At 42.5% G+C, this 17,170-nt stretch overlaps 1 protein-coding gene across 1 annotated transcript in view; it reads left to right on the top strand.

Annotated features, from left to right (window-relative positions):
- Positions 1-17,170, top strand: part of LOC133474601 (NMDA receptor synaptonuclear signaling and neuronal migration factor-like) — a 50,195-nt gene that overhangs the window by 22,710 nt on the left and 10,315 nt on the right. The window contains exons 5-12 of the mRNA XM_061766396.1: positions 3,259-3,311; positions 5,882-5,971; positions 8,086-8,213; positions 8,372-8,455; positions 8,999-9,032; positions 9,244-9,314; positions 10,141-10,220; positions 12,082-12,184. Coding sequence (XP_061622380.1) covers positions 3,259-3,311; positions 5,882-5,971; positions 8,086-8,213; positions 8,372-8,455; positions 8,999-9,032; positions 9,244-9,314; positions 10,141-10,220; positions 12,082-12,184 — 643 coding nt within the window. The remainder of the gene's footprint in view (positions 1-3,258; positions 3,312-5,881; positions 5,972-8,085; positions 8,214-8,371; positions 8,456-8,998; positions 9,033-9,243; positions 9,315-10,140; positions 10,221-12,081; positions 12,185-17,170) is intronic.

Genomic DNA, 17,170 nt, shown 5'->3' with positions numbered 1-17,170 from the left:
TGGAGGAAAAGTGTACTGGTGCCCATTTTTAAGAACAAAGGTGATGTGCAGAGCTGTGGCAACTATAGAGGAATAAAGTTGATGAGCCACACAATGAAGTTATGGGAAAGAGTAGTGGAGGCTAGACTCAGGACAGAAGTGAGTATTTGCGAGCAACAGTATGGTTTCATGCCTAGAAAGAGTACCACAGATGCATTATTTGCCTTGAGGATGTTGATGGAAAAGTACAGAGAAGGTCAGAAGGAGCTACATTGTGTCTTTGTAGATCTAGAGAAAGCCTATGACAGAGTACCCAGAGAGGAACTGTGGTACTGCATGCGGAAGTCTGGAGTGGCAGAGAAGTATGTTGAAATAATACAGGACATGTACGAGGGCAGCAGAACAGCGGTGAGGTGTGCTGTCGGTGTGACAGAAGAATTTAAGGTGGACGTGGGACTGCATCGGGGATCAGCCCTGAGCCCCTTCCTTTTTGCAGTGGTGATGGATAGGCTGACAGATGAGGTTAGACTGGAATCCCCGTGGACCATGATGTTTGCAGATGACATTGTGATCTGCAGTGAAAGCAGGGAGCAGCTGGAGGAACAGTTGGAAAGATGGAGGCATGCACTGGAAAGAAGAGGAATGAAGATTAGCCGAAGTAAAACAGAATATATGTGCATGAATGAGAGGGGTGGTGGGGGAAGAATGAGGCTGCAGGGAGAAGAGATGGCAAAGGTAGAGGACTTTAAATACTTGGGGTCAACCGTCCAGAGCAATGGTGAGTGTGGTCAGGAAGTGAAGAAACGGGTCCAAGCAGGTTGGAACGGGTGGAGGAAGGTGTCAGGTGTGTTATGTGACAGAAGAGTCTCTGCTAGGATGAAGGGCAAAGTTTATAAAACAGTGGTGAGGCCAGCCATGATGTATGGATTAGAGACAGTGGCACTGAAGAGAAAACAGGAAGCAGAGCTGGAGGTGGCGGAAATGAAGATGTTGAGGTTCGCTCTCGGAGTGACCAGGTTGGATAAAATTAGAAATGAGCTCATCAGAGGGACAGCCAAGGTTCGATGTTTTGGAGACAAAGTTAGAGAGAGCAGACTTCAATGGTTTGGATACGTCCAGAGGAGAGAGAGTGAGTATATTGGTAGAAGGATGATGAGGATGGAGCTGCCAGGCAAGAGAGCTAGAGGAAGACCAAAGAGAAGGTTGATGGATGTCGTGAGGGAAGACATGATGGCAGTTGGTGTTCGAGAGGAGGATGCAGGAGATAGGCTCTCATGAAAAAGGATGACGCGCTGTGGCGACCCCTAACGGGACAAGCCGAAAGGAAAAGAAGAATAATGACTGGTGACAAACCCGTATTCAACAATCCATCAGCCTTTGTGTGTGCAAGAATACAAAATGTTGATTACACACTCAGTGGAATGCAACAATGTCAATAAACAAGATTGTGTGCCATGGTTCTTTTTCATTTTCTCCATCTTTTAGAGCCTCAAAAATCATTGTTACTGTGACTGATATGTAGTTATTGTCAAATGTCTCCACACACTCACTTTGGGAATAACAATATTGGGTTTTATGTCATGTTTCTGAATTAGGCCTTTGTGTGGTAAGAATATTTTCTCAAATCAACACAAAATAAAGATCTTAGGTTACAAATTTATTGTAGACTATTTCAGTAGTTGTGAAATCTCCCATTTACTTTGATAAGAGTAACTCCAACATACTGAGAAACAGCAGAATGAGACATGACTGACAAATATGTTTGTAAGTTTAACTTGCACAGCACTGAACAATCCCTTTCAGCCAAGTTCGGATGAATAATACAGCACGATCAGACCCATACATTGTTCCATTTGTAAACCTCTTAAGGCAGACCCTCTCGTCCATTTCTCGCATCCCAGGTAGTTTCTCACTTGGTTCAAGTATTGCCTTTGATGGAAAGAAAAACTGAGGTCACAGACATGGTTGCAATCGGTGACTTGATGCTGGAGGTACACACCCAGCATTGAAACATGCGCACGCACACACACACACACACACACACTATTGCATTGTGTCTTGATCGACACTATCTACAGTCAGAGGTGGGTAATAAGGCGCTACATTTACTCCGTTACATTTACTTAAGTAACATTTTCCAAAAAGTGTACTTGTCAGAGTACTTTAAATGCACCGTACTTTTTACTTTTACTTGAGTATTTATGTGAAGAAGGCTCGATACTTTTACTCCGTTACAATGGTCGACATGCCATTCGCTACTTTTATTTATTCATTCTTGCGTGTGCGCGTCTATTTTTAGACTCCATCTTCGACTTCCGCATAGGGTGCCCGTTGCGCCAATCAAACGGGATCACCAATGTCACTTGACTCCAATTCACCAATCAGACGGCACAAGGCAGTCACATGACCGTGCACATAGCCTTCGCGAGCCAATCACAGTGACTCATTTTTCACCAATCAGACGACACAAGGCAGTCACATGACCGTGCACATAGCCTTTGTGAGCCAATCAAAATGACACATTTGGGGGGGGGGGGACAGCCGCATACCTGTGTTTATTTTACAGACTCCAAAAAACAACATCTTTATCATGCACCTCTTAAACTGGGACTGCTCAAACTTAGATATTTCACCCCACTTCTAACTTGACAAAACAACTTGCGGTAAGTTGTAGCTGTTTCTATTGTTGTTTTGGCAGTGGATATGACAAAATTAGCACAATCCCCATGGTGTCACACACGCACACATACACCCAATCAATTAATCTGTTCAGAAAACAAATTCTTCATGAAGTAATTTAAACGAATAAAGCAAATAATGTTTCTGTAGGGCCCAATGTATGTGCTGTTGGTTTTTGGGCAGTTAAAAATTGAAATGGTGGCAGGTGTGTGTCGACTTCCATGTATTATTATTTTTTTAAATTTTATTTGCTGTTGATGCTCTGATTTAAAAAAGTTAATCACAAAGAGTAGTTCTTTCACAGAGTACTTTCTTCCTCAAGTAAATATTTGGATGACTACTTTTTACTTTTACTTGAGTCATATTATTCTAAAGTAACAGTACTCTTAATTGAGTACAATATTTGGCTACTCCACCCACCTCTGTCTGCAGTATGTCCCTCATTCTTTGTAGACCCAACAGCAGCTGGAGCATAATGTCTGATCATTACCTGTGTGTTCATCTGTGTTTTTATTTTGAAGTTTTTACAGTATACTTTTCTCTGTGATTATGCTGCCTGTTTCTGACATATGGGCTTTTTTCTGTTCCCAAACATGATAGAAACTTCCGCAAACACCTTAGGATGGTGGGCAGCCGAAGGATGAAGGTCCAGAGTAAGTGAACGTGTGACTAGGCATGTCACGATAACAAATATTTTTGAGATGAAATAGTTTCCCAAGAACTATCATGATAAATGAAAATGTTGTTGTTTTTAGTGCCTCTGAAAAACACAAAAAAATAAGGCCCTTATTATTTATTTTATTGCTTTTAAAGCAGTATTAATATTTTTATTATTTCCTTTCTTGTTTCTCTATTAAATTGTATTACCTTACTCTGTGATATACAGTAGATCACCCTGGGTCTGAAATAACAGAGCTGCAAGACTAGCCTGGTTTTTATGGAGCCTCCTATTCTGATTATAGTCGTTCTCGAAGCCCAAACCAAATGAAAATACTCCATATAAAAACCTCAATTGGAATAAAGAGGTCGAATTTGAATGGAATTTCATTTGGTTTCACAGGGGTGGAATATTCCTTTCTGCACATGCTTCGTCTCGACGTAAATGTACGGTGACATCATATTGTTTATGCACGGTGTAAATATGGTAGCTCCCGACGGAGCTCATTTGTGACGGAGATCTTCGTTTTAACTACTTATAATTTGTTTTTATCAAGCGTTTTTTTAAATAAATGTATAAAAACAAACGGGCTGTTCGGTCCCTGTAACGGGCTGTTCGGTCCCTGTACGACCGGAGTCAGAGTTTGGTCCGCATATCCGGCAGTAAGTCGGACTCGTTCCCGGTGAGGGTTGGACTCCGCCAAGGCTGCCCTTTGTCGCCGATTCTGTTCATAACTTTTATGGACAGAATTTCTAGGCGCAGCCGAGGCGTAGAGGGGGTCCGGTTTGGTGGCCTCAGTATTGCATCTCTGCTTTTTGCAGATGATGTGGTTCTGTTGGCTTCATCAAGCCGTGACCTCCAACTCTCATTGGAGCAGTTCACAGCCGAGTGTGAAGCGGCTGGGATGAGAATCAGCACCTCCAAATCTGAGACCATGGTCCTCAGTCGGGAAAGGGTGGCATGCCATCTCCAGGTCGGGGATGAGATCCTGCCCCAAGTGGAGGAATTCAAGTATCTTGGGGTCTTGTTCACGAGTGAGGGAAGAATGGAACGGGAGATCGACAGGCGGATCGGTGCAGCGTCTGCAGTGATGCGGACTTTGTATCGGTCCGTTGTGGTAAAGAAAGAGCTAAGCCGAAAGGCGAAGCTCTCAATTTACCGGTCGATCTTCGTTCCTACCCTCACCTATGGTCATGAGCTGTGGGTCGTGACCGAAAGAACAAGATCCCGGATACAAGCGGCCGAAATGAGTTTCCTCCGCAGGGTGTCCGGGCTCTCCCTTAGAGATAGGGTGAGAAGCTCGGTCATCCGGGAGGATCTCAGAGTAGAGCCGCTACTCCTCCGCATTGAGAGGAGCCAGATGAGGTGGCTGGGGCATCTGAATCGGATGCCTCCCGGACGCCTCCCTGGTGAGGTGTTCCGGGCATGTCCCACCGGGAGGAGACCCCGGGCACGACCCAGGACGCGCTGGAGAGACTACATCCTTCGGCTGGCCTGGGAACACCTCGGGATCCCCCCGGAAGAGCTGGATGAAGTGGCTGGGGAGAGGGTAGTCTGCGCGTCCCTGCTGAAGCTACTGCCCCCGCGACCCGACCCGGATAAGCGGTAGAGAATGGATGGATGGATGGTATAAAAACAACCCCAACTACTGTGCTCAATAGACTGCACGTCGGATCACCACAACAATGGCAATTTATCGAGTCTGGAAAAATGACCGTGTTCATTTCATTTATCGAATAATAAGTAGATATAGTAATTATTGTGACAGGCTTACATGTGGCTATGTATATGTATGTGCTGCTGTCAGTTCATGCTCATCCAGTAGCTTTAGGAGTGAATCATTCATCTTGACGTGTATTATGCGTAATATGTATAATGGGACCCCGGTATTTGTAGGGAATGGTGACCAAGCCCAACCGCAAATCAAGAATTCAAATCAATGATAACACGTAACCGTCACCCTCACCCAGGCCAGCCAGCGGATAGATTTGCGAATGTATGCGGTGCATTAAATTCGATAGATTTGAATCCGGGTCTTCAGAACTATGAGGCTCATGTGCTAACCAGTTGTCCACCATGCCACGGGATAATATGTTATAATGAAATATATATAGATAATGTGGATAAAAGCTTAACTGTTTGTGAGAAAGTGACAGTAAGCGGCGCACAATAAATGTAAGTCCTTGTCAGAGGTACAGTATGTGCTGTTGCATCAATAACCACGTTGTGACGACCTTGCCGTGGTCTCACAGTATCTTGGCAGCATTGCAACATGATATTAAATTACTTTTTAATCAAAGACTGAAGGTGCTAACAGATTTGACGTTTTTGACCTATAATGCGCTGTGCATGAACTTACTTTTTTCATATACCTTAAAAGTAAATCTTTAATCTATAAATAACAAATTGAATAACTGCGTAATATCAGCTGAAGACACTAAAGGAAATTACTCATCAGGGACACTAATTATGCTAGATAGAGCATCTGATCTGTTTGGCTGAGTGCTCTTTCGGGGTGTGAAAGAAAGTATATGTGAATAACTGCCTTTCCCTTGTGATCATCAGCCTTTTCTGAACGCAGAGCCAAGAGTTTCAGCCGGTCGTGGAGTGACCCCACCCCTGTTAAGCCTGACTCACTGCATGACTCCAGAGACAGTGAGTCAGCACTCTCGCCATCACTCTTCCCCATGGACAGACAAAAACAACTGTTTTTCTATGCTGCATGCTAACACGAAAATAATATATTCAAATACTTCACAAGGACAATGAAAATGTGCTTACACAAACAAGATACAGCCACGACTTAAAAGATTGCAGAGAGTGAATAAACCAAGGCTGCAAATACGTGCAGCTCTACAGTATTCATGAATTTTATAGGTTCTTGCAGGAAAAATTCTGCATGTCATGAAAATAATCCACCCTGACCATCACCTGCTAAAAACAATTTTAAATTTTTTTTTTAAAAGTTTTGCATTTCCTTGGCAAAAATATTCTCAATAGGTTGGTAGCGTAGACTAGTGTGTTTTGATCTCGACAACCTAAGAGTGATTACAATATCCTACAACAGTGGCACCTCCAAGGTCGAATACAATCCATTTTGGGGTGTTGGTCGACATCCTGTTTGTCCCATTTGGAAAATATTCTATAGGAATTAATACAAATTAAATAATTCCAGGATCACATCATAGAACCTTGATCATAGTGACAATGTTTCAAGTAACATTCCTAACTGTTATACTAGAATAAAAGCCTTTTTCCATTCTTGCTTGTGTCCTCATTGCTAATACGGCTGTGGACTTCTCATTTATGTTTATTCCATCTGGTTAATTTGTATTGCAGATGCTTACAACTGTTTTGGGTTATTAGGGATGTTTTTGACAACCCCCACCACCATTCTTCCTACATCCCAATTCCAATGAAATTGGGACATTGTGTTAAACTTAAAAACAGAATACAATGATTTGCAAATCATGTTCAACCTATATTTAATTGAATACACTACAAAGACAAGCTATTTAATGTTCAAACTGATAAACTTTATTGTTTTCAGCAAATAATTATTAACTTTGAATTTTATGGCTGCAACACGTTCCAAAAAAGCTGGCACAGGTGGCAAAAAAGACAGAAAGTTGAGGAATACTCATCAAACACCTGTTTGGAACATCACACAGGTGAACAGGTGAATTGGGAACAGGTGGGTGCCATGATTGGGTATAAAAGGAGCTTCCCTGAATTGCTCAGTCATTCATAAGCAAAGATAGGGCGAGGTTCACCTCTTTGTGAACAAGCGTGTGAGAAAAATAGTTGAACAGTTTAAGGACAATGTTCCTCAACGTACAACTGCAATAAATTTAGGGATTTCATCATCTACGGTCCTTAATATCATCAAAAGGTTCAGAGAATCTGGAGAAATCAGTGCATGTAAGCGGCAAGGCTGAAAACCAACATTGAATGCCCGTGACCTTCGATGCCTCAGGCGGCACTGCATCAAAAAACGACATAAATGTGTAAAGAATATAACCACACGGGCTCAGGAACACTTCAGAAAACCAATGTCAGTAAATACAGTTCGGCGCTACATCCGTAAGTAGAACTTGAAACTCTACTATGCAAAGCACAAGCCATTTATCAGCTTCTCTGGGCCCGATCTCATCTAAGATGGACTGATGCAAAGTGGAAAAGTGTTCTGTGGTCCGACGTGTCCACATTTCAAATTGTTTTTGGAAATTGTGGACGTCGTACCCGGACTGTTGAACAGCCGAAGCTGTACATCAAGCAAGAATGGGAGAGAATACCACCTACAAAGCTTCAACAATTAGTGTCCACAGTTCCCAAACGTTTATTGAATGTTGTTAAAAGAAAAGGTGATGTAACACAGTGGTAAACATGACGCTGTCCCAGCTTTTTTGGAACATGTTGCAGCCATAAAATTCGAAGTTAATGATTATTTTATGAAAACAATGTTTATCAGTTTGAACATTAAATGTCTTGACTTTGTAGTGTATTCAATTAGATATAGGTTGAACATGAGTTGCATATCATTGTATTCTGTTTTTATTTATGTTTAACAAAACGTCCCAACTTCATTGGAATTGGGGTTGTAAATAAAATGACAGGTGCAGCACTTTTTAAAAGATGTACATACTCTTTAATCCTGTTTGTGTTACCATTTCATCTCACCCTTTGTTCCTTGTGCACGTGTGTGTGTGTGTGCGTGCACGCGCGCGTGTGTGTGCATGCATGTGTGCGTGTGTTTGTGTCTGAGCCAGGTGGTGATGTCCAGACCTCGTCAGGTACCCTCAATGAAGGGTTGGATGAGGATGCGGAGTGGGGGGATGAAAGAGAGATGGAGAGAGTAGCCTGTGAAGGAGATGACTTCATCCCACCTAAAATCATTGTAAGGATCATAATTCACTTTTCAGCAATGCTGAAGTTATTGTATGAATACGTTTCATATACTGTATAATATAACATTTTACTCAATATGATACGTTAGGAGTATTGAGCTCTCACTCCCGCTTGCTCGCTCTCTGCATGTTTGTTTGCCTCCCACAGCTTATATCCTCCAAGGTTCCAAAGGCTGAATATGTTCCTAACATCATTCGTAGGGATGACCCCTCCATCATTCCTATTCTTTATGTGAGTAGAAGTCAGTAAATTCTTTACAGAATCTCCCTTAATTCATAGTGCGCTTTGAGTTTATATTTTAAACTTTTATGGTTTCATGTATTTAAAGCCCCGGGCAAACAAAAAGCTTTTTTTTGTTTTAAATGAGTGACTCAAATTTACTAATTCAGGGGCAAACTGATAAGATAAACAAAATGAGAGTCAAAATATTAGACACAGCTCTAGGTATGATGCAACTCAATTTCATTTAAAAAAGTAACAAATTAAAACCAAAACTAGATGCAGTATATTAACACAAAAATCTAAACATGTACAAAGTCATTTTATGACTTCTATGCCCATTGGCCATCTAATGTGGTACGGTGGTGTTAACTGTGGGGACTTGTTAAAAAGTATTGCTTTAAAATAACAACATACTTTGTGACCCCAGTGAGGATAACCGGTACGGAAAATGAATGGATCGATTTGTTTATAGGAGAAAAAAAAATCTGAATCTTTCTTTGTACTTGTCTGCTCAATGTGGTGAAACAATACTTATTATTCTCCTATTTTCAGGACCACGAACATGCTACATTTGACGACATCCTTGGTGAGTATGACATTTTGCATTTTTAGCATTGGGCGCAATGTAGTACGAAGGTGGGAAGGAAGAGGTGGCATATGTCCAGTTGTTGAGGCACTGTGATGATTCATCGTTTGATATGATAATGTCAAGGGACAGACAACGTGTTTCATCATTCGAGTGGTGAAATGACACCTTTCTCTCTTTGTCTCTCTCTCTTCCACACTATGGCACTCAGAGGAGATCAAGAAGAAGCTGACTGCCTACAGAAAAGGCTGCAAAATTTGGAACATGGTTATCTTCTGCCAAGTGAGTGACAAGATGGCCAGTATTTTAGGAATGATGTGACATTATTCTGTGATTGGATGGCGACCAGTTCAGGGTGTAGCCCACCTCTCGCCCGAAGATAGCTGGGATAGGCTCCAGCATGTCCGCGATAAAGTGGTACAGGAAATGGATGGATGGGACATTATTGGGTCATCACATGTCATACAATAGATGCTTATTTTGTACGAACAGTACTGGGCATTTGCAACTAACTTCTTATTCTAATATGCCTGTGAATATTCCCATTCATCCAGGTCATTTAATTCTCACGGCATTGAATCAATCGCAACTGGACTATTCTGTTTGTTTTAGAAGAAAGTTTGTTCCAGTGAAATCTTAATTGGGTGGAATACAATATTGTCAACTTACATCTTAGCCATATTGTATTCACCAGCTAGAACACAGATACATTTCACTGTGTCGCTAATTTGTTCCACTATATTCTTAACTTATAAATCATTATATTTTAATGTTTCGGTTATCTTTGCCCTCCCAGAAAAGAGTGTGAAGTGTCCACTTGGGTAATAATCTGAAAAGTACTGACTTTGTAAACTCAACACTTCACTTTTATCTTCAAGAAGTATCTTTTTGGCCTTGGAAAAAATACTGTTACCTTGGCATCTAATAGCCCTATAATTTGCAAAAATCCCTGTTTCAAGCAATACAGTTCTGTATTTCGTGTGTGTTTCCACTGTCAAAACTTGTGAATGGCACCAAAACAAATAATTTGTTCCATACCACTCTTTGCTTGCATCAAAGTGATTGGTTGACCTCCCTGTCATGAACTTTAAAATGAATCTTTCCGCAGGGAGGACCAGGTCATCTGTATCTATTGAAGAATAAAGTGGCCACCTTTGCCAAAGTGGAAAAAGAGGAAGATATGGTCCAGTAAGTTCTACATGATTTTTTTGGTGGCATTTCTAGATAAAACTATTTGGTGACAAATTAAGGACAACTTTCCAACCCATTGCATCCAGAAATAAGCCATTTATTTATACTTCATTTGAGTAGTGTATTTGCTTGTTTAAATTTGTTCAAATCTGAAAGAGTAGTTTAAAACAATTCCTCATTTGGACTTTTTGGGTCAGTGCAGCATTGATAAATTAATCTACACTATACAACCCCAATTGCAATGAAGTTGGGACGTTGTGTTAAACATAAAAACAGAATACAATGATTTGCAAATCATGTTCAACCTATATTTAATTGAATACACTGCAAAGACAAGATATTTAATGTTCAAATTGATAAACTTTATTGTCTACAGCAAATAATCTTTAACTTAGAATTTTATGGCTGCAACACGTTCCAAAAAAGCTGGGGCAGGTGGCAAAAGAGACTGAGAAAGCTGAGAAATGCTCCTTAAACACCTGTTTGGAACATCCCACAGGTGAACAGGCTAATTGGGAACAGGTGGGTGCCATGATTGGGTATAAAAGGAGCTTCCCTGTATTGCTCAGTCATTCACAAGCAAAGATGGGGCGAGGTTGACCTCTTTGTGAACAAGTGCGTGAGAAAATAGTCGAACAGTTTAAGGACAATGTTCCTCAACGTACAATTGGAAGGAATTTAGGGATGTCATCATCTACGGTCCATAATATCATCAAAAGGTTCAGACAATCTGGAGAAATCACTGCCTGTAAGCGGCAAGGCCGAAAACCAACATTGAATGCCCGTGACCTTCGATCCCTCAGGCGGCATGGCATCAAAAACCGACATCAATCTGTAAAGGATATCACCACATGGGCTCAGGAACACTTCAGAAAACCAATGTCAGTAAATACAGTTTGGTGCTACATCTGTAAGTGAAACTTGAAACACTACTATGAAAAGAACAAGTCATTTATCAACAACACCCAGAAACATCGCTAGTTTCTCTGGGCCCGAGCTCATATAAGATGGACTGACGCAAAGTGGAAAAGAGTTCTGTGGTCCGACGAGTCCACATTTCAAATTGTTTTTGGAAATTGTGGACATGGTGTCCTCCAGGCCAAAGAGGAAAAGAACCATCCGGACTGTATGGACGCAAAGTTCAAATGCCAGCATCTGTGATGGTATGCGGCTGTGTTAGTGCCAATGGCAAGGGTAATTTACACATCTGTGAAGGCACCATTAATGCTGAAAGGTAAATACAGGTTTTGGAGAAACATATGCTGCCATCCAAGCAACGTCTTTTTCATGGACGCCCCTGCTTATTTCAGCAAGACAATGCCAAACCACATTCTGCACGTGTTACAACAGCGTGGCTTTGTAGTAAAAGGTACTAGACTGGCCTGCCTGCAGTCCAGACCGGTCTCCCATTGAAAATGTGTGGCGCATTATGAAGCATAAAATACGACAACGGAGACCCCTAACTGTTGAACAGCTGAAGCTGTACATGAAGCAAGAATAGGAAAGAATTCCACCTACAAAGCTTCAACAATTAGTGTCCTCAGCTCCCAAACGTTTATTGAATGTTGTTAAAAGAAAAGGTGCTGTAACACAGTGGTAAACATGACCCTGTTCCAGCTTTTTGGGAACGTGTTGCAGCCATAAAATTCTAAGTTAATGATTATTTGCTGAAAACAATAACGTTTGGGGTTTTAAACTGCATCTTTCATCTACAGAGTTGAGTTTCAATCTGTGATACATTTAACCTGTCATTGAAGCATTTTTCCTTTTTCCTCAGCCTTTCAAGATCTGTTTTCTAATTTCCTCTGCTGCTTTAACCCCACTGTCGGTGATTTCGTAACCTCTCTTCTGTATGCAGGTTCTGGCAGCGCCTGGGCAAGCTGATGAGTAAGCTAAACCCTGAGCCCAACCTCATCCACATCATGGGCTGCTATGTGCTGGGGAGTGCAAATGGAGAAAAGGTAGTCAGCCTTTGTATTGTGACTAAACATACAACCTTTCAGCATAAAAAACAACATAAAATGCCAAAAATGCATGCACGCATACTGAGCATGCTCCCTCAGAGTAAATGCAAGTGCAAATACATACATGCTGAATGCCATATGTTGTGAACAACACTGTAAAGATAATCAGGAGGCAAGCTGTTGGCTTCCGCTCTTTATATCCTAGAGTCTTGCTTAAGAAAATAATTAACTATGGGTATTTTTAATAAGGAAGTGTATGCACAGTGGTAAATGATGCACCTTGGATGCCCAGGTTACTGCTCTTATCCTGCTGTCAGGCAGCCACCTAGCACATGCAGGGGAGGACAATGAAATAAAAAAGAGCTCTCTATCACACAAATATACACTACACTTTGGAATGACAGGAAAATAGACGCCTTGACGCCCACTCAATTCGCGGATGGATTTACTGACCCTTGTTACAATTACATGTTGCCACATTTACTTACACACTCCTACCTCCTCCCGTAGTACTCGTCCTGTATCCCGTCCATCCCCACAGAGTCAAATGCACACTTGCCATATGCAGGCAACTCACACATATTGCACATGCACATGCCTACACAATAAAGTAGTTCTACTTTATTATCCTCTCTTACAGATGCTGTGCAAGACTTTTGATAGAAGAAAACAAGTGTAAAGCGTTACAAATTAGCGTTACAAATATAAATTAAAATGAATAGCTTGATAACAGAGTTAATGCTAGGATTTTGGGATTGACATATGTATTGTATTGAAAAAAAATATAGCACGACACGTATAAAATAGGGAATGTTCTTGAGTCTTGAGTCTGAATTTCACTCAGTAGAGCACTGGCCTCTGGGAAGGCTAAACCATAGATACTGGTACCATCACCGATATCTCACTGAATTTTGTTATAGCAATGGATGCATTATTCACCACACATTTGTGTTAACTAAGGTAATTAACAAAAAGGAATCTGTATCAAAATGCCAGTTCACCCTTAGCCCATCCTTTTTATGTATAACATTTTTAAGTTGATGGTCTACTTGCTGGGCATTGCTGCCTGATGGACCTCCTCTAGTGCCTTTGTGCAAGTGTGCTGCTCAACACCTCTCTGGGTGTAAACGCGTCATCATATGGGGACCAAGAGTCATGAATATTTAACTCCAGTATATCTCCTGGTGGCAGAGTGATGGCAGGGATCTCTCCCTGCCACCCCCTGCTAATGCCTGAGGTGTTATTTTGCGTCTCACTGGTGGTAATCTTTGACCTCATGGTAGCTTCAGTCCTCCAACCATCTTCCTTGGCCCTATTAGGAATGATCTCGAAGGCTCCAACAAACAGAATGGGAGAGATTGAGCATTCAATGGCAATGCCCAATTCTAGCTGTTACCAGCCTGTAAAGCATTTGCTTTTAACTTCAATATTGTCATTGATTAAAACTTAAGATTTTCTTAGTGGTGAAACAATCTTGTAAGTCACCATCACGTACCAACATGCAAATGATGTGATGTTGTCTATATTATAGTACTAGGACCTTTTTTTTTGTCTGTCCATCCATCACATTCTTAAAAATAATGCATTTGTGACAACGTAATCAGGTAATTTCTACAAATATGCCGCATGGTTATCACTGTACTCAGCAAAGAAGTGATTCGGATTTCAAGGTGGCTCATAAAAATGTTTTAGGTCATACATTTTCCAATTTTGAGATGTCATTACTTCAAAAAATCACCCATAGAGCTTTCTAATGTATATAGCTGCATCTTCCAGGAAGGTGATCGTGTGGGATAAAAAGAAGAATTATGAATTTATTTTATCACTTGATCAGAATCAGAATCATCTTTATTTGACAAGTATGTCCAAAACACACAAGGAATTTGTCTCCGGTAGTTGGAGCCCCTCTAGTACAACAGACAGTCAATTTACAGAACAATTTGGAGACAGAGACATTGACAAAAAACAATTGTGCAAAAAGATGCAGAGTCTTCTAGCACTTAGAGCAGTTCGAATGACTAATATTGCAATAGACCGGTGCAATGACCATTGTGCAAGGGGCGCTGAGACTTCAAGGAGTGTATGCGGTTTAAAGTGACGAGTAGTGCGATAATCTGTGGCAATGTTGGTTGTGCAAATGTTACAGATACTCCTCAAACAGTGTGCAATGGAGCAGATGCTACTCTGGCATGAGTGGCCAGTATATGCAAATAGTGCAGCATGGCTACAGTGAGTGCACGAGTAATACATAATTGGCCCCACAGAAATGTGACAACGAACTCAAGTCAAAAAAATTGCCAGCTTGTTGAATGGAATTATAGGTTAGGTGTTTAAGAAGTAGCGGCACGGTGGCCGACTGGTTAGAGCGTCAGCCTCACAGTTCTGAGGTGCGGGGTTCAATCCCCGTGTGCCTGTGTGGAGTTTGCATGTTCTCCCCGTGCCTGCATGGGTTTTCTCCGGGCACTCTGGTTTCCTCCCACATCCCAAAAACATGCATTAATTGGAGACTCTAAATTGCCCGTAGGCATGACTGTGAGTGCGAATGGTTGTTAGTTTCTATGTGCCCTGCGATTGGCTGGCAACCAGTTCAGGGTGTACCCTGCCTCCTGCCCGATGACAGCTGGGATAGGCTCCAGCACGCCCGCGACCCTAGTGAGGAGAAGCGGCTCAGAAAATGGATGGATGGATGTTTAAGAAGTTGATCGCAAGAGGGAAGAAGCTGTTGGAACGTCTACTAGTTCTAGTTTGCATTGATCGGTAGCGCCTACCTGAGGGAAGGAGCTGGAAGAGCTGGTGACCGGGGTGCGGAGGGTCCGAGAGGATTTTGCACGCCCTTGTCTTAGTTCTGGCAGCGTGCAAGTCCTCAATGGTGGGTAGGGGGGTACCGACAATCCTTTCAGCAGTTTTGATTGTCCGTTGTAGTCGGAGTTTGTCCTTTTTTGTAGCAGCACCAAACCAGACTGTGATGGAAGAACACAGGACTGATTTGACTACCGCTGTGTAGAACTGTCTCAGCAGCTCCGGTGGCAGGCCGTGCTTTCTCAGAAGCCGCAGGAAGTACATCCTCTGCTGGGCCTTTTTGAGGACGGAGTTGATGTTAGTCTCCCACTTCAGGTCCTGAGAGATTGTAATTCCCAGGAACTTGAAGGTCTCGACGGTTGACACAAGGCGGCTGGACAACGTGAGGGGCAGCTGTGGCGAAGGATGCCTCCTGAAGTCCACGATCATCTCTACAGTCTTGAGTATGTTCAGCTCCAGGTTGTGTCGGCCGCACCACAGCTCCAGCCGCTCCACTTCCTGTCGATATGCAGACTCGTGGTGTCATCTGCAAACTTCAGGAGTTTGACAGTCGGGTTCGCTGAGGTGACGCATCTTCAAACAACAAAAGATTAACAAAGCGGCAGACCCGGACCATGTGTCCCCATCCTGCCTCAAAGTCTGCGCGGACCAGCTCGCTCCAATCTTCACTCAGATCTTCAATAGATCTCTGGAACTGTGCGAAGTTCCATCCTGTTTCAAACGCTCCACCATCATTCCAGTCCCCAAGAAACCTGCAATCTCGGGTCTGAATGACTACAGGCCTGTCGCTTTGACATCTGTGGTCATGAAGTCCTTTGAACGTCTCGTGCTGGACCACCTCAAGAGTGTCACAGGTCCCCCTGCAGTTTGCCTACCAAGCAAACAGGTCTGCGGATGATGCAGTCAACATGGGACTGCACTTCATCCTAGAACACCTCGTCAGTGCAGGGACCTACGCGAGGATCCTTTTCGTGTACTTCAGCTCAGCGTTCAACACCATCATCCCTGAACTCCTTTCATCCAAGCTTCTCCAGCTCAGCGTCTCACCTGCCATCTGCCAGTGGATTTACAGCTTTCTGACGGGCAGGACACAGCAGGTCAGGCTGGGGGAGGCCACCTCATCCACACACAGCATCAGCACTGGGGCGCCCCAAGGTTGTGTCCTCTCTCCGCTGCTCTTCTCTCTCTACACGAACTTGATTGCCTAACAGTATAGTTATGGCAAACCAAGATAATGTAATTTGTTAAATGGAAACAGTTACTCAGAAGCATTGACATTCATCACTGTGCTTTTTTTATGTTGAGTATAACTAGCTGCAAGATATTAATTGGAAAATCATACTATATTTATGTTTCGGAATGCATATGTGATATTAGCACTGCCGTAATTGATACATTGAACTCCTGCAGCCTGTGCGTACTCCTGCAAGCTCAGCTGGGTAGACACTATTTATAGAGTGCGCTATGTTCAGGTGATGTTGTTTATTGCCTTGCTATCAGCTTGTCACGTTTTGGGTTGCGGTGGTGGGCAGTCAAAAGGTGGACCCAAGCACAGGAAAGCCGGCAAGGAAGGCAGAGGTTCAGGGGAAACTAAAAAAAGTATGTATACACAAAAGGGAAAAACAAAAAGGTACAAGGTAGCAGGGTAAAAATATTAAATGAAGAAATTCCCAAAACCAAGATACAAAGTAACAAGGAAACACTCCCCACCCCAGATGACGGGCAGCATGACATGACACACGACACTTGACAAAGGACAATGAAGCGAGGCCAACTTAAAGAAAACAGGGAACTACATACAAACAAACTGACGAGACAACGAGGCCCACCTGGACATGACAAATGGATGGAGACAGCTAAATGGTAGACACAGGGAGCAGGGCTGATGAGAACAAGTGGAGACAAAGACATAACAAGCAGACTGGGAGGAAATGAACAAGGGACACAGGACAACAAGACATAAGGAAACAAAACTAAATCCAATCATAGAAATTGAAAAGTCACCAAAAACACATCATGACATAACCCCGACCTCCTTAAGGGACTGATTCTAGACATACAAATAAGCAAAACAATAACTGTCCAAAACAGGTTGGGCACATCTTGTCCAGGTCTTTCTGGAGGCTGACCAAAACTACCATAAGAGGCTAATCAGGGGCAGGCTGGTGGGCATCTGGAATGCCA

The sequence above is a fragment of the Phyllopteryx taeniolatus genome, chromosome 3 (genome assembly GCF_024500385.1).
Source record: "Phyllopteryx taeniolatus isolate TA_2022b chromosome 3, UOR_Ptae_1.2, whole genome shotgun sequence".
NCBI lineage: Eukaryota > Metazoa > Chordata > Actinopteri > Syngnathiformes > Syngnathidae > Phyllopteryx > Phyllopteryx taeniolatus.
Note: the sequence above shows the minus strand (reverse complement) of the source record. Positions and strands in the feature narration are given on the sequence as shown.